Source organism: Panthera tigris, chromosome C1 (genome assembly GCF_018350195.1).
Source record: "Panthera tigris isolate Pti1 chromosome C1, P.tigris_Pti1_mat1.1, whole genome shotgun sequence".
NCBI classification, from domain to species: domain Eukaryota; kingdom Metazoa; phylum Chordata; class Mammalia; order Carnivora; family Felidae; genus Panthera; species Panthera tigris.
In genome coordinates this window covers 91,968,727-91,992,815 of record NC_056667.1, presented here as the reverse complement: position 1 = coordinate 91,992,815, position 24,089 = coordinate 91,968,727, and the positions used below count along the sequence as shown (strand labels likewise).

Below are 24,089 nucleotides of genomic sequence, written 5' to 3'. Positions count from 1 at the left end.
AATTTCCTATAAATGAATATTAATTTCTAAAAGGAAACAGTATTAAAGGCATAAACCATCTGTTGGATATAACAGCAAACTACAATTTACAGTTTAATATCACAAATACATTTCCAAGAATACTAGAGTGTATTTTTTTTTAATGTTTATTTTTGAGAGAAAGAGACAGAGTGTGAGCACGAGAGGGGCAGAGAGAGAGGGAGACACGGAATCCGAAGCAGGCTCCAGGCTCTGAGCTGTCAGCACAGAGCCCAACGCGGCGCTTGAACTCATGAGCAGTGAGATCATGACCTGAGCTGAAGTCGGATGCTTAACTGACTGAGCCAGCTAGGTACCCCTGGAGTCTAACACTTTCTAACAGTGGTAACATACAAATGTTATTTTGTTGAACTTTCATTCAAATAAATTATTTATATTTATGCTACATAGTTATTAAAACAATAGTTTTTTTCATAAGGCAGTATGTGTACTTATTTTTATCTTGAGGCCATTAGTGTGTAAGTTTGTTTGATATCTTCACAGAAAGAATCTTCAAGTTTCCTTTCTCCCCCTGACCCCAGATACAGCCTTCTTTTGTGAACTCTCCCAGTAGTGCAGAAAATTCCTGACCCATAGATATGCTCAGACTGACAAATATACAAAGAGTAAAGAATACTCTACAGAAAGGCGCTTAGCGTATAAGTAAAATTTAATGAATTATACCTCCAAAATATCTTTGATAAAAGGTGTCCATCGGGAGAGTTGAAAAGTTTCTTCTGTAGACCTATCCTTTCTTAATGGTTTGCCTTGTTGAGACTAATACAAATAGAGGAAAAAATTAAAAACCAGTAATTTTATTTAGTAATATTCACTTATTACATTTTCTTAAAAACATACGTAATTTACACCAAATACTATGTGTATTTGACTTAGAACTAAGAGTGGAAAATGCTTACTCAAAAAAAATCTGAATAGGAGTGGTCACAAAATTTCACAGTATTTTGTGCTCCAATGATACAATTTGTAATAGTGTCAGAAATTATATTTACTCAAAAGTGCTATAAAACTTGATGGTAAAGACTGGGATTCTAAACAGAATTCTTTCAAAATTTGCTATAAATGAATCATACAGAAAAGTATAAGAGCAAATTACAACAGAAAACAAAAGATACAAATTCACTAGAAAATGTACTTGTACAAATTACTCATATACAGAAAATGAAATTAAAATTTTTCTACTTACCAAATCTATCGAGTGAAATTAAGCTATCCACATGGATTTCCCATATGAGGAAACATATTTAATGTAAACACACACATGCATGTATATGAATATATACCAAATGTAAGATTTCTTACTGGGGGGACAATGGGAACACCAAGGTAACTCCAGTTACGGATCATGTCACTCTCATTTTCTATCTTTACGTTCTGGATCAACCTGTCCAAATTTTCTTCTGTAGTTCCTTAGATAAAAATATATGAGTGAACAGTCACATCATTGCCACCACAATCATCTCTAGGTTCCAGGTAGTACCCATTAATAAAGCTTTTTAAATAAAAAACAAATGTTTAATTACATACCCCCTTTGGTGTTCTCCCAATTTCCTATTTTTCTTTGTGTTTATCTTAACCAACTTCAGCTACTATCTTTGAATTTTCTAAGACTCTCTTATGATGAATAGTAAAGTACTTAATTATAAAGTGATTTTAGAGCTGAGTATTTCAATATATTCGTGAAATAAAGTCTCAATTACCATTAATACTGAAGATGTAAAGTAGAATCGCTCTTATTTTATCATAATTATCATGATTTTTGTTGAGTAGAACTGGAAGAAGTACTCGCATAGAATCTTTCACTTTCTGTCCTTCTGCATCAGTTCCAAGTGCCAGGTCCTTAATGAAAATTAAATATAGTCAGCGGCCTATAATCCAAATTCATTTTTTTTAATTAAAAACATCTTAAACCCAAGGGTGCCCGGCTGGCTCAGTCAGTAGAGTGTGAGACACTTGATCTCGAGGTTGTAAGTTCAAGTCCCATGTTGGATGTAAAGATTACTTAAAAATAACATCTTTTTAAAAATACCTTAAATTATGCCAAATTTTAATGTAACACTGATGATACTTCACAAAAAAGTAGGCATCACTTGTAAACCATTGACTGTCTAAAATATAAAAAGTTAAAAAATAATTCAAAGAAAATCATTAATCTAAACCTATGCTAATATGGTAGCCTTGAGCCACATGTGGTCAATGAGCATTTGAAATGTGGCTAGACTAAATTAAGATGTGCTTACAAGTGAAAACACCAGATTCTGAAGACTCAGTTTTTAAAAAGGAATGTAAAATATTTCACTAATAATTTTATATTGATTACATGTTGAAATAACATTTTGAATTTATTATGTTAGGTCAAGTATATTACTAAAATTAACTATATGTGTTTCTTTTTACGTTTTAATATGATTACAGCTGACCCTTGAACAACACAGGTTTGAAGTGTGTGGGTCCACTTATACATGGATTTTTCCTTTTCCTTTTTTTTTTTAAGTTTATTTATATTTAGAGAGAGAGACAGAGAGAGTGAGCAAGCATGAGTGGGGGAAGAGCAGAGAGGGAGGGAGAGAGAATTCCAAGCAGGTTCTGTGCTGACAAAGCCTGACACAGGGCTTGAACCCACAAACCCTAAGATCATGACCTGAGCCAAAATCAAGAGTTAGATGCTTAACTGACTGAGCCACTCAGGCACCCTGGATTTTTTCAATAAATATAGCACAGGACTTTATTTTTATTTTTTTTTTAGTTTTTATTTAAATTCCAGTTATTTAACATACAGTATATTAGTTTCAGGTGTAGAATTATGTGATTCATCATCACTTAAATACAATACCCAGTGTTCATCATAACAAGTACCCTCCTTAATACCCATGACCCATCTAGCCCATCCACCCACTCCCTTCCCCTCGCCTCCAGTTAACTATCAGTTTGTTCTCTAAGTTTCTTGGTTTGCCTCTCTCTATTTCCCTTCCCCATCAATGTTCATTTGCTTTGTTTCTTAAATTCCACATATGAATGAAATCATATGGTATTTGTCTTTCTTGGACTTATTTTGTTTAGCTTAATAGTCCCTCGCTCCATCCACATTGTTGCAAATGGCAAGATTTCATTCTTTTTTTTTATGGCTGGGTAATATTCCTGTATATACACACACACACACACACACACACACACACACTTCTTTATCCATTCCTCAGTCGATAGACACTTGGGCTCTTTCCATAATTTGGCTATTGTTGAACATACTATAAATACTGGGGCGCATTTGGCCCTTCGAATCAGTATTTTTGTATACTGTGGGTAAATACCTAGTAGTGCAATTGCTAGATCATGGGGTAGTCCTATTTTTAACTTTTTGAGGAACCTCCATACTGTTTTCCAGAGTGGCTGCACCAGTTTAGCACAGCACTTTTGTTTTATTTCATTTTAATTAATTAATTAATCAATTTAGAGGGAGAATGTATGTGTGAATGTGCAGGCACATGAGTGGGGGAGGGGTAGAGAGACCACAACCTGAGCCGAAATCAAGAGTTGGACACTCAACTGAGCCACCCAAGCACCCCAGCACAGTACTTTAAATGTATTTTCTTTTATGATTTTCTTAGAAACATTTCATTTTCTCTAGCTTACAATATCATAAGAATACAGTATATAATATGTATAACATACAAAATATGTATTAATCAACTGCTTATGTTATCAGTAAGGCTTCTGGCCAACAGATGTTATTAGTAGTTAAGTTTTGGGGGAATCAAAAATTATACATGGATTTTTTACTGTGTGGGCAGTCAGTGCCCCTGATCCTTGTTCAAGAGTCAACTGTACTATAGTATTTAAAATTACATGGGGTATCTGGATGGCTCAGTTGGTTAAGCATCTGACTCTTGGTTTTGGCTCAGGTCATGATCTCACGGTTTGTGGGTTTGAGCCCTACATCAGGCACTATGCTGATGATGCAGAGTCTGCTTGGGATTCCCTCTCTCCCTGTCTCACTGCCTCTCTCTCTCTCTCTCTTTTAATGTTTTTTAATAAACATTAAAAAAATTAAAATCACATATGGCTTGCATTCTATTTCTCTTTGCACTAAATAGTTTGGCGTTAAAGAGGGGCCTCTAAAACAAGTTAAATGTGCCAATGCAGTACTCTGCAGGATGCTGCATTAAATGTTGTACCTACTGAGAAAGGCCTGCCAACAGTGCTACTCTGAAACAATGTTCTAAATACTTAAATTATTCCATTTAACCAAAAACACATAATCACAGATTAGGAGGAACTGCTTACTATGATACTTATAGCTACATGATAATGTTGGTGAATAGTGATGTATTTAAATACTGCCTAGTTGAGTCCCCTTCTAAGAGAGATTTTGTGGTTTAGCACACCTTACAAAGTTCATTCCGGAAATGTATTAGGACATACGTATTTCTCACTCTGCACATACCTGTTCACTTTTGCAGAGCTTTTCTATATTAGGCTTGAATTTATTCATGCAATCTTCTGCTAAGTTAAGATGGACAACTTGCTGAAAAACAAATCAATCATTTAAATCATTTTAATTTCTTTTTAAGCAACTGATAATACTAAACTTGTAAGATGGGCCTGAAGGAAATTATGGGCTTAGGCAGAAAGTAGGTACCATGTAAAGCAAGGAAAATAGCTCAAGAAAAAGAAAAAAGTGACAATTAACATGGTCCACAGGAGACAATCAACAGACAGCAAAAAACAGAAGGGTTGAGTATGTGTTGGGTTTAAGAGTAATGAAAAAGAAGCAGAGAAAGAAAATCAGCTAAGTCCTTAAAGTTTGAATTTATATTATTGGTTCTTGATTAGGGTGCCATATGATAAAAAATGAGTTAAAATTATTCTGATAATGACTCATAAGAAAGAATGATACACCACCACCACCACCAACAAAAGTTTACCTACCAACGTGGCTTAACTGCTCTTAACTACTAACACATAACTATTAAGGAACCAAGTAGAGTAACAACCAATGGTCAATCCAATATTAAATTTTCTTATTAAGTTGATAAATACAAAATTCTCTGTCTGGCTGTTCAAGACAAAGATATAAAAAGTTTAAGCTGGATTTGGATGAATCTACATTATATACAGAGAATACTACTGAGAAGCTTAAGTATTTGGAAAATTTCCCAGACCTAGACTAAAATTTTAGAGGTTAACTAACACCAACTATCCCATGACACCCACTACTAAACCTGACTATAGAACTGGACGACTAATAAACTAAAAATGATAAAGTATCTCATATACAATACTGCTTACCTTAGTAATCTGTTTACGGAAATGGGGCATCTTTTTCATCAGTTGCGCAAGAGCACTAAGTGATGTCTAGAAAAAAATCAAACATTTTTAAAGCAAACTTATAATTCTGGTATTTTATATAAAAATTGTTAAATCTTGTAGTTTTATTGTTAATTTTCTAAGTATTTGGCAAATTAAAAAAATTCAAGAGGCTTCCAGTTTCAGTCACAATAAAGTAGCTAATTTCAAAATTACTCTACCTCCATAAACAAAAATAGAATTGGACAAAGTAAATAAGACAACTCTCAGGCAATGGCTAAGAAAAACTGCTCACAGCTAAGATACGTAAGCAGAAGAAAGCACTGAAGGCGATCCCTGCACTTACCCTAGCTTTTCCCTTGAGCACTTTAGAAAACATGGTGAAAGGAAATAGAATTCAACTAAAAAGCACTAGTCTCTCCAGGCAGAGGAAAAAGAGGTCAGAGTTTGCGGCTGGTGAGACAGGGTTTGGGGGGCAGGGTGCTAGGAAAGAGGCAGTCACAACATAACTCAAAGATATAACTCAAAGAAGGGTTGTCTTTGGATCCCTGGCCAAACACCAACCTGCACATGTAAAGGGCAAAACTTTTAAAGGTCTAACACAGAGGGGCACCTGGGTGGCTCAGTTGGCTAAAAGCATCCGACTTTGGCTCAGGTCATGATCTCACGGTTCGTGGGTTTGAGCCCCACGTGAGACTCTGTGCTGACAGCTCAGAGCCTGGAGCCTGCTTCAGATTCTGTGTCTCCCCCTCTCTCTGCCCCTCCGCTGCTTGCGCTCTGTCTCTGTCTTTCAAAAATAAATAAAACGTGAAAAAAAAACTTGAAAAAAAAAAAAAAAAAGGCCTACCAGAGAACAACGGCTGGCTGCCTAAATGCTGAACAGAGATTTCAGAGGGGTCTTAGTGCTAAGAAAATACTGGCATTCTCTGATCCAAAGAAGACAGTGTTAAGGGAATATCCCCAGAGATTAAGTTCTAGTCTAGGACTACGTCTCTGAACTAAAGGAAATATGCTAACCATAACAGTGCCTGACATGAAGTGGCAACAAAATTAAGATTATCAGCAAATTAAATCCCTGCCAGAACAGAACTCAATACTCTTTGCAGGGAGAACATCATCTAGAGCTTCTGCAATGTAATCTGTGATGTCTAACATACACGAAAATATTACTGGACATATAAGACAAAAAAAGTGATCAATATTGAAGTGATAAAATAGTAAAAGTAGACTCAGGACAAAGAAGATGCGGTATATATACACAATGGGATACTACCAGATGTAAACAAAGAATGACATCTTGCCGTTTGCAACAACATGGATGGATCTAGAGGGTATAATGCTAGTGAAATAAGTCAGAGGAAGACAAGTATCATATGATTTCACTCATGTGGAATCTAAAAAACAAAACAAAAGAACAAAGAAAAGAAGAGACAAACCAAAAAAACCAGACTCTTAACTGCAGAGAACAAACTGATGGTTACCAGAGAGAACATGGGTGGAGGCATGGGTGAAACAGGTGAAGGGGATTAAGAGTACACTTATCATGATGAACACTGAATCATATATGGAATTGCTGAATCACTATATTGTATACCTGAAACTAATATAACACTGTACGTTAACTATACTGGTATTAAAAAAAAAAAAAAGGTAGACCCAGGACAATCCAGATGTTGGAGTTAGCAGACAAGGAATTCAAAAATAGCATATTTATGTTAAAGAAAACAGAGGAAAAGATGGACTAAATGGATAAAAAGATACAGTACTTCAATAAAAAATTAGAATTTATTTAAAAAATTCAATGGATGTCTTGGAACTAAATGCAATATTAGAAATCAAAAACATAGTGATTCCTTTACAATGCTGGAGGGACTATAAAATAGTACAGCCACAGTATTTTGGAATTTTCTTATGAAGTTAAACATATATTTACTGTATGGCCCAGCAATCTCACCCTTAATGGTCTATCCAAGAGAATGAAAACATCTTTTTACACAAAACCTGAATGTTTTATAGTGGCTTTATTCATAATTGCCAACAACTTGAAAAAAATTTCAATGTTCAGCAAGATGGGAATAGATAAACACAGTGGAGTACTTCTAAGCATTAAAGGGTAAAACCACTGTTACAGCCAACATGAATGTCAAGTGCATTATCATAAATGAGAAAAGTCATACTGTATTATTCCATTTAGATGACATTCTAGAAAAGGCAAATCTACAGAGACAGAAAACAGATTAGTGGTTGCCAGGAGATCAGAGTTGTATACAGAGGTTGTCTACAAAGAGGCACAAGGGAATTTGGGGGAGGTGGTGGAACTATTCTATAACTTGACTGTAGTTATATGATCGTATGAATTTGTCAAAATGAATAGAATTTTATACTATAGAGAGAAAACTTTACAAATCAACTTAAAAATAATAGATAGAATGGGTTTAACAGTATACTGGACACAAAAGAGACAGAAATAGGAGACTCAAAGGTTAACAGAAAATATTCAATTTAAAGTAGAGAGGGAAATATGGGGGGGAAAGAACAGAATGTAAAAGATGTGGAATATGGTAAAAAAAAAAAAAAAAAAAACTCTAAAACACAAGTGAATGGAGTCCTAGAAGGAAAGGAGAAAGATTAGGACAAACATGAGGAAATAATGACCAAGAATTTTTACAAATATGATGAAAGTTATTAATCAGTGATTTAAGAAGCCCAACAAACCCAAGGAAGATACATATTTTATATATATATATATATTATATACATTATACACATTATAGTAAGAAATATGATGGCCAAATTGTTAAAAATCAAAGATAAAGGGAAAATCTTTAAAAAGCCACTTTATCTTCAGGAAGATAACATGACAGCTGCTTTCTTTAATATAAAATATGGTAGCCAGAAGGTGATGTTTTACAATCTTCACATTGCTGAAAGGAAAACTGCTAACCTTTCATTTTAAATGCAGCAAAAGTGTAGCTGAAAAGCTTACAAAACAAAGATAACCTCAGATAAAACAAAAATTGAGAGAATTCATCTGGCCCTTGGAAAAACTGAAGAGTTATAAGGAATAAGTAACAATACATCTCATAAATATGAGGGCAATATAAAAGTCTATTGAGAATTTAAATAATAACAACTTAAGTTTATAAACACATGTTAAAGTAAAATACACGACGACAATGGCACAAAAGAGGAAGGAGGAAAATGTAGTTAAACTTTTACAAGGCTCTTGAATTCTTCAGGACATGGCAAAAGTATACTTTAAGGTAGACTGTGATAATACATTTAGTAATACCTAGCATAATGACTATAAAAAGGATACTAAAAGATAAAACAAATTTATATTGGAGATAAAATGGAATCATTAAAAAAAATACAATACATAAAGGTGACAGAAAAGAAAAAGACAAAAGGACAAAACAAATAGAAACAAGATGGTAGACATAAACTCAACTATATCAATAATTATATGAAATATTTATGGACTAAACATTTCAATTAAAGACAAAATTGTCGGGGTACCTGGATGGCTCAGCTGGTTAAATGTCTGGCTCTTGGTTTTGGCTCAGGTCATGATCTCACGGTTTTGTGGATTTGAGCCCTGCATCAGGCTCTGTGCTGACAGTAGGGAGCCTGGTTAGGATTCTCTCTCTCCCTGACCCTTCCCCACTTGGGCGTGTACGTGCACTCTCTCTCTCAAAACAAATAAACAAACTTAAAAAAACTATTTTAAATGTATAAAATTGAAAAGGGTCAGGCTAAATTTTCTTTATTCACAGATGATATTATTGTGTACTCTTTTGGAATGATGGAAATGTTCTCTATTTTGATTTAGGTGGTGGTTCCATATATATATATATATATATATATGTGTGTGTGTGTGTGTGTGTGTGTGTGTATACATATACATATATATGTAAAAAGTTACTCAGTATACACTTAAGATTTGTGCACTTGGGTAAATCACACCTCATTATTAAAAAATCCAACAAGAATGCATTTATGAAATTGACTAAATGACTTTTTAATTTTTTTAAATATTTTTTATTTATTTTTGAGACAGACAGAGAGAGGGGGGGAGAGAGAGAGAGTGTGTGTGTGTGTGTGAGCACAGGAGGGGCAGAGAGAGAAGAGAGAGAGGGAGAAACAGAATCCGAAGCAGGCTCCAGGCTCTGAGCTAGTCAGCACAGAGCCCGATGAGGGGCTTGAACCCACAAACCAGGAGATCATGACATGAGCTGAAGTTGAACACTCAACTGAGCCACCCAGGCGCCCCAAATGGCCTTTTAAAAATAAACTCAAATGAAACAAGACAGACGAAATGTTGCCAACTGTTGAAACTAGGTAATGGGTACATGGGAGTTCATTTCTTCTACTTTAGTGTGTGTTAGAAATTTCCCAAAGTGGAAAATTAAATAGTTAAAATACACATTTTAAACACACTTTAAAATCCACCATCATTAGTTTGAATGTTAAATAAAATTCTTACCTTTCCTTCTGTTGCTTTCTTTGTTGATGAAATTTCCTTCATTAGTTTGGGAATTTCCCTGTCAAATTTGAGAAAATTATTTAGATTTCTAAGGTCTAACTCTTTACAGAAATATATTAAGATTACAAAATGTACTTTCAGGTACTTAGTGCCTAAAAAATATGGAATAAGAATTAAAATGGGTTCACATACTCTAATACAACTGCAATATGCCGATGTCGAATTCTAACCCAGAGGTCATCATCTTCTTCAAGGACGGCCTCCTTTTCTTTCCCATCTGTTTTGTATCTACAAGCAGACAGAAATATAAAACTTTTGGATTATCTCCCACCTAAAGTGGAAGAAACATCTTTACAAACAATAATTTTAAGACATAGCTCAAGAAACTGAACAATACATATATATATTCAATCCATTAATTTTAGGAGGATAATGAATATCTACTCAAAAGTAAGGCATATTGGTATCCTTACATTCAAAATCAAAGTTGTAGGTCTACCAAGACATTTTTGCTTTCAAATGTTAGATTCAGCTACATTAAAGAGTTTTAGCTCAGCCAAATGGTACTTTATGAAATATTAAACATTCTACAATCAACTCTAAGAACAAGACTGAATTTATATTAACAATGTGTTCTAATTGCTTAAAATACTATTTTGATGTGCTAATAACCATCAGCACAACTATTAAACACCTATTAAATGTCACCCCTAATGTAGCCTATTAAATACTGAAGGTGTTTCAGAGTTCACATTTTCACAAACATGTATCCAAGTATATAAAATCATAAACACGTGTCATCTGTTTCTACATTCTTCCCTAATCCTATAACCACATCTCCAATGAAGAATGAGAAAGGATATGAGAGAAAAACTAACGCAGTCATAAAAAATTCTGATTGCCTTAATAAGTCCTACCGAGGTGAGTAGAAATTCAAGAGGTTCATGAAACTACTCAAAATGGGCTTTTTGACTGCCTCCCCAAATGTAACATCTCCCTTCTTTTTTAATGCAGATAGCCTCCTTCCATCTATAGTGCTAAGGAGATTCAATCATCCTTGGAACTGTCAATTTCCTGAGCCAAGATTAGGAAGTACAGCTTTGAACTTTCCCAGCTCTAAACTGAAGATAATAAATATAGATTTCTACTATATGAATATAATCCCACTTCCATAGCTCCAAACATTACAGGCCCCACGTATAAAACCATTTACCTATGCAGTCTTAATTGCAAATACCCAAAGGTAGAATGAGAGCTTAATCAGAAGATACATTAAGGACACAGCAGCCTATCTGCCATTTAAAATGTAACTTTGTACTTACATAATTCTTTTAACCTTTGATTTATAAACAAAGATTAAGACAGCAAGCCTGACAATACTAAAAGATGATGACAACCCCATTTTAAAAGTACATTTAAAGAAATTACTAATATAAAAACAGAGTATGGATACTTTGAATTTCCTGCTTTGTACTGTCTCCATTAACAATTGTAATGGAGCACAAACCATAGGGAGTTCAAACTTTCATCTCATTTTATCCCTGGACTTTTTTGATTCATAAAAGGGAGTATTGCTGGTGTTTTTGTTTTTTTTGTTTGTTTAATAGGTCTCTCCCTTACTCTTAAAAAAATTAAAACTTTCTTTCCTTGCCAGCAAATTTAAAGGGGATAAATATTTTAAATACTAGGTTAGAACTGCCTGAAATGTCTGGAGCCAAGTCCTTCAGTGTCTACTAGTTTCATTCCTTTCTAATCTCTGGAGCAGTGCAGGCTTACAGACCTAAAGGACAACAGAGGTAAACAGTATTATTCTCTCCTGAAAATTCTCAATAAACTGTTTGAAACTACTTTTATGTTAGAAAAATAAGCTATATTGATTTCTCTATGTCACCAGATGTAATATAAATTACAGGAAGGAAATTCAGAAGCCAGGATTTGACCAGAATGCAAATAAGCATACAATAGAAAATACATAAATATATACAACAGAAAAAAGATCTTTTTAATTTATTAAAATTACTGAAGTAATTTACACAAAATTTCAGAAAACTAATTTTCATTTTTACTACTATGCTCAAGCAGTAAATCTTAGCTGAAAAACGCCAATTTGGACTTAGAGATTATGATATCAAATAACATGTAATATACATATGCCTGTACATATATATATATACTCATAATGACTCACAAAAATACAGTAAAATGGTTCCCTAATAGAAAAATTATTTCACTTTTCATTTAGCTATTTGGCCTCACTTTTAAAGTAAATATGCTTATATCAGAGTTAAGTCAATAGGTACTAAATTAGTTAAGACTATATCTATTCTCAATAGCTATCCTATTCAGTTTTCCAGTATTCTAATCTTCTTAAAGATATTACGTTGACAAGACATACACACAGATACCTTTGGGTGGGTGATTCAGAATAATTACAGCCTAATAAGTTTGAATATGGTTTCCACTTCAATAAATATAATAGTGGGCCAGGTATTTACTCTTAACATAAGCAAGAAGCCCAAATTCCACTGGTTTAAATGTAGCTTTGTTGTAGACATAGTTAAGGAAGCAACTACATCAAAGAAGCTTCAAAGCAGTCAAATTACCCATTAACTTACAAGGTCAAGGTATTTTTTAATACACTATGATTATAGGGGTAAGAGAATAATAAAGTTTCTGAATAACAAAGTTACAGGGGCATTGGATTTCTGGTGCCTACACAAATCATTAAATGCTCATATCCTATATGCTCTTTGTATATGCCCTTTATATGCCCTTCAAAATATACTTGCTTGTATGTATCATTCTCAATTGGCAGTAGATCATATGCCATTGCCTGAAAGGTCAGTTCATGCAGGACAGTGGACACAGGATCAAAGCCACGATCAATTATTATGAGCTGGGAATGAGTTTTACCCTGGAATAACAAGATAAAATTATCTTCAGAAACTTCAATTTGTGTGAACACCTTGTTAATATCTCAGAAAACAAAAGCAGACTTTTCCTAACTTCTGTCTCATTCTTAAGAATGTGAAGTTCTATTAAAACAGAAAAATTGGAGTGGCACAATAGGGGAAAAACCAAGACTACAAAACTGAAAACTTATAATTAAGGAGCCAAACTTGATATCACAATATTGTGAAAATTTGTTTTAAAAAAGCAACATCTGCCTTGCACTAAACCCATTTTCTTAGGAATTTAGTTCCATAAACATTGAAACTGATATAAATTATGAACAGCAGTCACTACTTAGGCGCTTTGTATTACACATGTGCTAAGCAAAAAAATATATATTACTCAATTCTTATAGCAACCCTATGAGGCAGGTATTATATCTCCATATGACGAAGGCATTAGAGCTTAAAAGTCAGCAACCTGACTAAATGACATAGCTAGTAAGTAGCAGAATGGAGATTCAAACCCATGTCAGTTTCATTCCATGCCTATGCTCTTAACCATTATGCTATTTAAAAGGATTATACTGATACCAGCTAAGATGGCAAATCAAAATGAAAGCCTTGTTATCATTAATTCACAAACAGCAGTAATTATTAAACAGTGAATAACAGTGCTAGGAAAAGTATTGTTAATACTAGTATCTTTCATATGCTCTATTTTAGAAAATAATAAATTATTTGGATTATTATTTAAAGCAGTCAGAAATAACTACAACTCATTAGATAGATATTTCCTATTTATTTACTTATATCAGATATAAGTAAATTACATGAGAAAGACCTTTAAAAATTGTTTTATTTAACATTTACTCATTTAAACCTTGAGACAGTATGATACAGTGGTTAAGAATACAGGCTCTGGAATCACATAGATCCAGGTATCAGCCCAGTCTTGACCACTTTCTTGCTAAATGACTTTGGACAAATTGCTTAACTTAAATATCTCAGTATTCTCATTTGTAAAACAAAATATAACCAGAACCTCTGCTGTATAAGATTATTGTAAAGACTTAATGCAGGGGCACCTGGGTGGCTCAGTTGGTTAAGGGTCTGACTTGGGCTCAGGTCATGATCTCACGGGTCGTGCATTTGAGTTCCGCATCAGGCTCTCTGCTATCAGCACAGAGCCCACTTTGGATCCTCTGTCCCTCCCCTTCCCCCTCCCCTCCCTCCCTCCCTCTCTCTCTCTCTCTCTCAAATAAACTTAAAAAAAAAGAAAAAGATTTAATGTAATAACACCATAAAACACTTAGTGCCTAGGATTTGGCAAGCCTTCAATACATTTAAGTTATAGGTCCTCAAAAATACAAATATGAAAAAGATGGTGCAATGCAAGTGTTATATCAGGGCTTGGGGTTATGACAATACGTGGGAGGAAGTATCATTTGACCTGAAGAGTCACGAAATGCTTCAAAAAGAATGTGACACTTCATCATGTTCTCAAATGAAGGAAAAATACCAAGCATTTGAAGGATGTATAATTTCCCAGGCAGAAAAATGGAAAGTACAAGTTTGTTTTTTTGTGTGGATCTTGCCGTTTTTTGGTTTTTTTTCATTGAAATCATAAAGGACAAAAGGATATTTACTAACATACTGACAAAAGGATATTTACTAACATACCCATCATGTATCTCTTCCTGCATTCAACATACATTGACTATTACTATGCTACACACTGAGCCACTGTCTTCATCACTACACCAGAACAGCTTTCACCAGACCTCTAGCAACTCTTAAAAGTTGTAAGCTAACATTATATCTAAGCTTATACCCTCCTAATCCAGTGCAGGTATTTGTGAATTTCCCTGTTTCACTATGCCTCTGCCAAAGAATCCTGTTATCCAAGCAACAAACCCCTTCTTCCATCATGTTGTACTCATTCTTTAAGTTCAAGAGCCTCCTCTGGGATGCCTTCCAAGACTCCAGTTAGAAGATTAATCCACTGCCTATGTTCCCACTACATTCTATGTATTATTTTTTTCATTTCACTTATTAAAGAACACTGTATCAGTGGTTTCCCTTGCCCATCTCCTCTTCTAAACTGTCAACAGTTTCTTCTGCTCATTTAATATGGCTTCCGAGCCCCCTGGCCCCACCTCCTTCAGTTTCCTCAGACTCTTCATTTTCCAACGCAAGCCTAAATGCTGCTATTCTCCAGGACTCAACCTCAGTCTCTGATTACTTTATACTGTCTTCATAAGATAATAACAGCTGCCATTTATTAAACTCCTATACGTGCTGAACATGTTAATTCACCTATCTTCATGCCAACCAAGCAAGCTATATGTTTATCGCATCCATTTTATAGATGAAAATACAACTCAGAGTAAATAATTTGTATAAAGTCACAGAGCTAGCAGTAAGATAAGAATAACTATTAAATGTTTACTCAGCAAGCATCATTGTAAGAACTTTAAAAGTAATAACTCATTTAACCCTCTACTTTATAAAATAGGTATCCTTATTATCCCCATTTTACAGTTTAAAAAACTTAAGCACAGAGAACTTACATTATTTGTCCAAACTAACATATCTATGAATTAAAAATGGCAGAACCAGGAGTTGGACACAGTCCTTACTTCAAAACTCTTATCTTCCCCACTAAACCACAACATTATTAAGGTTCCCTCTACCATCTATATTAATTATTCTTAAATCAATACTGGGGATCTATATCAATGATTCTCAAATCAACACTGGAAATGAACAATAATTTTTTTGGTTTATGAAGAAATAAGACAGACTTTGTTCATAATCACTATTTGCCTTTTACACATTACCTTTATTAGGCTCTTTTCATCAATCTTGTAGTAGTTTTCAAGTTTTTTTTCAACAAGCTGGGCAAGCTTACTGGCATTATCTAGAGGTTTACTATAAGTGGAAAAAATGTTCAAACAATTATCCTTCTTTCAAAACACATGTTATACTAGCATAAAGCTGAATTCTAAAATTAAACCATGCAATAATTTATTAATTTAAAAGACTTTATAAACACAGAAAAGTTCAAATAATACATCAAATATAATATTATACCAATTTGTCTGGATTTTACAAATGTAAACCTTATCATATGTGCTTCAAATTTTCTTAAAGAAAATAATATATTATAAATAAAACTGCAGGTCCCTTTATTTCCTTCCCAACTCCTAATCTTCTCCTCTACCTCCATCCACTTCCAATAGCAACCACTGTCATGAATTTGGTGTGTATTCTTCCTGTCAATGCTGTTATATATATTTACTATTTTACATATGTTTAATAGTATATGTTATAAATGTTTGATATCTATGTTGATATACACATACCAAATTTACTCACTTTAGTTTTACACAATTTTCCATCATATAATTATATTGGATTCTATGTATTCATCCCCTTAAAGATGGACTTTAAAAAAAAATTTTTTTTTAAGGTTTATTCATTTTTCAGAGACAGAGCATGAGTGGGGGGAGGGGCAGAGAGAGAGGGAGACACAGAATCTGAAGCTGGGCCCAGGCTCTGAGCTGTCAGCACAGAGCTCGACGCAGGGCTCAAACTCATGGGCTGTGAAATCATGACCTAAACTGAAGTCAGATACCCACCCAGCCTCCCCTTAAAGATGGACATTTAAATCATTCTCAATTTTATACTATTTCGAACAAAAGTGAAACAAATATCTTTGTAAATATATCTCCATGTATGTTTTTCTACATCTAAAAGTATAATTGCTGAATCATGAAGAACATTTTTACTTTTCTAGATACTAGCATATTACTCTCCAAATGAGTTGACCAATTATCCTTCCTACTAGCAGTGTGAGATATCCCAATGTGCTAACACCTAATTAGCTTTCCAGTATAATCTTTTGCATAAAGTCTTGTATATCAGTCTTCTAAAATGATAAAATCATAGTTTAAATTACAACTTCATGACCAGTGGCATTAGCATAACTTCTGAATCTACAGGGAAAAATTCTGTGAAAGGCTCCTCAATTAGCACACCAATCTCAAAAATCTCATTGTGACAGCTTCCAAGAGTGAAAGACTCTTTAGGTTTTATACCTTAAAAATAAAATAGCAACTATAAAGAAAAATTTATTACATGTTTAGCTTTAGAGTATTTTCAAAAGGAAATAATTTTATGTCAGAATTACACTTTAACAGTCCATAAGACATAAAGGAATGCTTTGAGAAACTACAAGTAGGATTTTAATGTAACTTAAATATAAAGTATATGAATTTGAAATTAAACAGCTCAGCCAACAAACATGACACATGCAAATGTTTAAAGAAACTTTTAAAAAAGAAATGAGTGATAATACTTACTAGTAATACCATAGTATATTTACTACTACCATTTTACTAGTGTCATGTACTATCCCGAATGCTTTACAGAGTTCTAACAACAACTTAATAAGGTGGGTACTATCATTCCCATTTCATAGATAAGGAAACTGAGGGCAGAAGGGTCACACAGCTAGTAATTAGCAGAGATTAAAATCCAAGCTGTCTGGTTACATACAACAATATGGATGACTCTCAAAACATAATGTTGAACAAAGAAGGCAGAAACAAAAATTTCATATGATTCCATTTTTACCACGTTCAACACCAGGCAGAACTAAAATACATGTTAAAAGTCAGGATAGTAGTAACCTTTGGGGAGAAAAAAGGGGGTAGTGATCAAGAAGGATCATGAGCAGAACCTGTGAGATGCTGTTTATGTTCTATTTCTTGACCTTGGTAGGTTTAGAGGGATATGTTCACTTTGGAATGATTTATCAAGCGATATATATATCATTTATGCACTTTACAGTAAATTTTTATTATTTTTATTATTTATTAAAAAAAATTTTTTAATGTTAATTTTTTTTGAGAGAGAGCACGAGCAGGAGAGGGGTAGAGAGTGATAGGGAAACACAGAATCCAAACCAGGCTGCAGGCTCTGAGCTGTCAGCATAAGAGTCTGATGTGGGGCTCAAACCTGTGAACTGTTAGATCATGACCTGAGCCAAAGTCAGATGCTTAACGACTGAGCCACCCAGGTGCCTCACAGTACATCTTATTTTTAAAAAGAAGCAAATAAATAAAGGTACACGGTATTAAAGTCAAACTTTAGCTCTTTAAAAAAAACAACAGAAAATCTATTTAAAATGGCCACTGGGGGGCAGCTGGCTGGCTCAGGGTGGAATTTCTGACTCTTGATTTCTGCGCAGGTCATGATCTTGCTATTCTTGAGTTTGAGCCCTGCTCTGACAGCAGGGAGCCTGCTTGGAATTCTCTCCCTCTCTCTCTGCCCCTCCCCCGCTCATTCACACATGCTCTCTCTCAAAGTAAATAAACATTGAAAAATAACACTCAGATCAATGAAATAGAATAGAGAACCCAGAAATGTACCCACAAACGTATGGCCACCTAATCTTTGACCAAGCAGGAAAGAATATCCAATGGAATAAAGACACTCTCTTCAGCAAGTGGTGCTGGGAAAACTGGACAGTGACACGCAGAAGAATGAACCTGGACTACTTTTCTTACACCATACACAAAAATAAATTCAAAATGGATGAAAGACCTAAATGTAAGACAGGAAGCCATCAAAATTCTGGAGGAGAACGCAGGCAAAAACCTCTTTGATCTTGGCCACAGCAACTTCTTACTCAACACGTCTCCAAAGGCAAGGGAAGCAAAAGCAAAAATGAACTACTGGGACCTCATCAAAATAAAAAGCTTCTGCACAGCAAAGGAAACAATCAGCAAAACTAAAAGGCAACCGACAGAATGGGAGAAGATATTTGCAAATGACATATCAGATAAAGGGTTAGTATCCAAAATCTATAAAGAATTTATCAAACTCAACACCCAAAAAACAAATAATCCAGTGAAGAAATGGGCAAAAGACATGAATAGACACTTCTCCAAAGAAGACATCCAGATGTCCAACCGACACATGAAAAAATGCTCAACATCACTCATCATCAGGGAAATACAAATCAAAACCACAATGAGGGGCGTCTGGGTGGCTCAGTCGGTTGGGTGTCTGACTTCAGCTCAGGTCATGATCTCACTGCTCCTGAGTTTGAGCCCCATGTCAGGCTCTGTGCTGACAGCTCAGAGCCTGGAGCCTGCTTCAGATTCTGTGTATGTCTCTCTCTCTGCCCCTACCCTGCTCACACTCTGTATCTCTATCTCTCAAAAATAAATAAACATTAAAAATTTAAAAAAAAACACACACAATGAGATACCACCTTACATCTGTCAGAATGGCTAACATTAACAACTCAGGCAACAATAGATGTTGGCAAGGATGTGGAGAAAGAGGATCTCTTTTGCATTGTTGGTGGGAATGCAAGCTGGTGCAGCCACTCTGGAAAACAGTATGGAGGTTCCTCAAAAAACTAAAAATGGAACTGCCCTACAACCCAGCAATTGCACTACTAGGCATTTATCCAAGGAATACAGGTGTGCTGTTTCGAAGGGACACATGCACCTCCATGTTTATAGCAGCACTATCAACAATAGCCAAAATACGGAAAGAGCACAAATGTCCATCGATGGATGAATGGATAAAGAAGATGTGGTATATATATACAATGGAGTATTATTCAGCAATCAGAAAGAATGAAACCTTGCCATCTGCAACTATGTGGATAGAACTGGAGGGTATTATGCTAAGTGAAATTAGTCAAAGAAAGACAAAAATTATATGACTTCACTCATATGAGGACTTTAAGAGACAAAACAGATGAACATAAGTGAAGGGAAACAAAAATAATATAAAAACAGGGAGGGGGACAAAACAGAAGAGACTCATAAATATGGAGAACAAACAGAGGGTTATTGGAGGGGTTGTGGGAGGAGGGATGGGTTAAATGGGTAAGGGGCAGTGAGGAATCTACTCCTGAAATCATTGTTGCACTATATGCTAACTAATTTGGATGTAAATTTTTAAAATAACTAATTAATTAATTAATTAATGTATTTATTTATTTGAGGGGCACCTGGGTGGCTCAGTCGGTTAAGTGTCCAACTCTTGATCTCAGCTCAGGTCATGATCTCAGGGTTCATGAGTTTGAACCCCATATTGGGCTCTGCACTGACAGTGTGGAACCTGCTTGGGATTCTCTCTCTCTCCTCTTTCTCTACCTCCTCCCCACTGACATGCTCTCTCTCAAAATAAACATTTTTTAAAAAGTGCTTGCAAATTATACCAAATTTAAGCTCTGAAATTTAGTAACAGGGGGCTATTAGTTGCTTGGAAATTTCAACCTTAAACTTTAAATCTGCTATTTGAACAGCATAATTTTACATGGAGTTTGCAAAGTAAACCTTGCAAACCAATACACTTTAGCCCAGAGATATTACTTACCTCTATATTGGAGATCAAATAGAAAGCATAACATATACAGACAGTATTGAGTGTTCTACCTTTTATATCTTACTCCAGGGTTTTCATCCAGGGTAGCACATACTGTAACTATCTGCTCAGCCATTGCTTCCATAACGGCATCTTTTCCATTTGCATTACTAGGGTCCGGACTGTAACAGTAATAGAATGCATCCGGTACATCAAGAGTATAAACCTAAGTTAGGCCCCCCCCAAAAAAAAATAAGGTCATACTGTGTCAATTGGTGATTTGGTTTAACACACACACACACACACACACACACACACACACACACACACAGAGAAAAATGTGGCTATTATTTGGGACATTAAAAAAATTACTTGCTTAACCATGCTGTTTCCTGAGACCACTGTGTCTTTACCTTAATCAAATCTCATTTTCTCTCAGTCATCTTGATTTCATCCTTTATTTCTTTTCCCACTCTCCTTTCCTGCTTAGTCTACCTCTCTCCTTCATTTCTTGTTTCATACTGTACTATTTGTTTCTTACTACCTGTGCAACAGATGAAGGAATTTGAGGTAGTCAAACTAAACTAAAAATCTAATACCTGACACAAAGAAATACAACAAAGCCAAAGTTGGTCTATATATTTGACATACATTAAAAATCTTAATCTGTTAGAGAATAACCTAGAAATTTTCCATAGTTGATATGTATCTTCAATTCTTTGGTTTATATTCTTCATGTCCTTAAAATAGAGATATGTTTCCCAAAAAGACACAGTATTGTGCCAGACATAGTAATTGGTCTAATCATAGACCACACTGAAACCTCAAAGACACATTTTTTCAACTAACAAAAACATTACTTATGTGCAAAGAACTGGATTAGAAGGGCGCCTGGCTGGCGCAGTCGGTTAAGCAACTGACTTTTGATCTCAGGTCAGGTCATGATCTCTCCATTCATGGGTTCGAGCCCTGTGTCAGGCTCTGTGCTGATGGTATGGAGCCTGCTTGGGAGTCTCTCTCCCCTTCTCTTTGCCCCTCCCCCGCTTGTGTATGTGTGGCTCTCTCTCACTCAAAAATAAATATTTAAAAAAAGAACTGCATTAGAAATTTACTATTATTATGTTATTTGAAGAGTACAAAAGTGAGGCACCTGGGTGGCTCAGTCGGTTTAGCGCCTCTTGGTTGCAGCTCAGGTCACAATCGCACTGATAGTGGTATCAGCTCTGTGCTGATGGTGTGGAGGCTACTTGGGATTCTCTCTCTCCCTCTCTCTCTGCCCCACCCCCACTCATACTCACGCAGTCTCTCTCTAAATAAATAAACTTTTAAAAAATGAATACAAAAGAAGAAGCTCTTTTACTAGGGTTGGGAGTTAGTTCTTCATTAAACCAATTTTTATTTTTTTTAAACAATGATGATAATCTCTCTTAGCCTAGGATGATGTATTGAGTGTAAAAGTAAGTATGTAATAAACATTACATGCTAAACTATTGCATTATGAATAAACCTGCTCATGAAAAGTTTCCTTTCATTGTACATTCATTTCTCTGAACATAACCAACAGCAGCAGGCTGCACATGGATTCAGATTTAGCCATAGCTAATCCACTTATGTCTGTGTTGCTCAAAATCTTGGCTATTATATTAACTGCCAACAAGCACTTCTCTTAGTATACTATTACACTACAGTAGATAATATTATCTGTTCAAAAATACTTACTGCCCCTCCCTAAGGGCCTCTCCCTATAAGAGTATACTTCCCACTCACTAAAGTCAGCCTTGGCTATGGGTATTCAAACATGAGTAGAAGTGACACATGCTACTCCCCACAAAAGCTTTAAAAGCCATTGTGTGTCTCCAACATTTCTCTTTTCCTTCTGCTATGTCCCAGACAAGGGCTAGTCCTTCAGCCTCAGTTCCAGAATGAAGAGAATATACAGCAAAGCCCCAGACAAACCACAATGGACAAAAATATGAGAAATAAACTTGGCTACAGTAATGAACTGAGATTTAGGGAGTTATCACAACAGTTTAACCTAAGCTAATACTCCAATGAACCAAAGAGAATATTAGAGCTTATTTTCATTCTACTCTCACATTTCTTCCATTCTTCCATTTCCCTCCTCCTCTTCCTCTCCACTTTCCATTACCACCATACATGTTCCTTCAGACCATTGCCAAATATTTTCTTCAACTTTATGACCCACAGTCAGCTCCTTAAATAAAGACTCCTCCCACCCCTGCCACTTTCATCTACTTTTTTTGCTAATCTACAACTGGCTTAGCTCTATTTCTACCTAAACACCTCCCTACTAACTACACCAGACTCTTTGTACTCTGTAAGATCCACTGTAATCAAATTTCCCTACATTCTTAAATGCTTTCCCTCTAATTGCCTTAATGTATATGTGATAGCACTAATTATCTTAAATCCTGTAAGAAGTAAAGCAAGAGGTTTCTTTAATCTCTTGGACTCATAAATTCAGGAGTGAATCAACCTCCTTCCTCTCCATGCAACCTCTAAATGTGTTTAATGTCCGTCCAACTTGTCTTCTTTGGAGCACTATCCTATCTGACTTTGCATCTGGCAGACAGTATCCACTGCACAAGACCTTGATAAATGCTCACATAGGCCTTTGCTCTTAGCTCAAAGCACTTAGTAGTATTTCCTTTATATCTTCACTTGCAAACAAAGTTGAAAACATTTTCACTGTAATTTCTCTGTAACAGTTATAGTTACTAAGTAAACTCTCAGATGCTTATCAAGGAAATAAAAGCAAAAACTTCTTAGGGGAAAAACAAACCAGACAGGACCTTAAATAATCACATTTTGCAAAGACACAGTAAGAAGATTCTCATGAGATTTCTCTATATAGACAAAAACAAGTTATTCTCATCACCAATCAAATTGGTCAGATAGCTACACAAATCTCTCCTTCAAATAGAGCAACTGCAGAATTTTGATGAATTTTGAGGCTAAAACTATATTTACCATCTGTACAGCAGATGCTCTGGATCCGTTTATAATATTTATCACACTACTATTCATATCCCACATCATTTAGAAAGCCCATTTCACCCTATTTTAAACTTACATATCACATTAAAAGGAACAGGCCTAAAGGTAACCTTTGGCAATAGTGTAACGTTAAACAGATATCTTAAAATTTTACAATCTGGATTATAATCTTTCTTTGCCCAAAATAGCAATAGCTTAAAAGAAAAATCTCTTGGGGTGCCTGGGTGGCTCAGTCAGTTAAGCGACCACTTCAGCTCAGGTCATGACCTCATGGTTTGTGAGGTCGAGGCTGGGAGAACCCCGTTTAGGATCCTCTGTCTCCCTCTCTCTCTGCCCCTCCCCTGCACTCTCTCTCTCTCAAAAATAAACATACATTTAAAAAGAAAAGAAAAAGAAAAATTCCTCTTCTAGGACCCTTATTTCTCTTAAAATATTGACCTTATAGTTCCAAACAACAGTAAACTATTAGAATTCTATGAAATGCTAGAATCCAAACACAGAGAACAGAGCACAACAAAGTTGAGCAATGCACTAGCTGTGTGATCTGGGGCAAGTTACTTAACTTCTTTGATTTCCCCATCTTTAAAATGAAGACAGAATTACCATCCATTCATAGGACTATCATGAGGATTACATGAATATATTTACGGAAAATATTTAGGAAAGTGTCTGGCACATGGAGAATACTACATAGGTGTTTCCTATCACCATCATTATTATTAATTGAAGGATCATAACTATTCCAAAGTCAAAATGAATTTTTAAAACCCTTCATTTTATAAATTAATGCAATCTATATAATGTTATAGAAAAAATTTGTTGAAGAACATTTGTTTTAATATCACAAATGGTTACAGAAGCTAAAGATTATTTCTTTTGAGTCATCTAACATTGTGTTCAAAATCTTTTCATTTCATAATCTAATAGTTCTGTAAAACTTGACATACACAGCACTTAGT

At 35.0% G+C, this 24,089-nt stretch overlaps 1 protein-coding gene across 3 annotated transcripts in view; it reads right to left on the bottom strand.

The window, feature by feature from the left end:
- The window catches only part of STXBP3 (syntaxin binding protein 3), a 53,869-nt gene that overhangs the window by 6,711 nt on the left and 23,069 nt on the right, over window positions 1-24,089 (bottom strand). For all 3 annotated transcript variants that reach the window (XM_015534989.2, XM_042998095.1, XM_042998094.1), the window contains exons 7-16: window positions 20,184-20,338; window positions 15,561-15,651; window positions 12,616-12,740; window positions 10,019-10,114; window positions 9,827-9,884; window positions 5,323-5,388; window positions 4,478-4,558; window positions 1,737-1,875; window positions 1,339-1,445; window positions 703-795 (exon numbers count right to left, since the gene is read on the bottom strand). In XM_015534989.2, coding sequence (XP_015390475.2) covers window positions 703-795; window positions 1,339-1,445; window positions 1,737-1,875; window positions 4,478-4,558; window positions 5,323-5,388; window positions 9,827-9,884; window positions 10,019-10,114; window positions 12,616-12,740; window positions 15,561-15,651; window positions 20,184-20,338 — 1,011 coding nt within the window. The remainder of the gene's footprint in view (window positions 1-702; window positions 796-1,338; window positions 1,446-1,736; window positions 1,876-4,477; window positions 4,559-5,322; window positions 5,389-9,826; window positions 9,885-10,018; window positions 10,115-12,615; window positions 12,741-15,560; window positions 15,652-20,183; window positions 20,339-24,089) is intronic.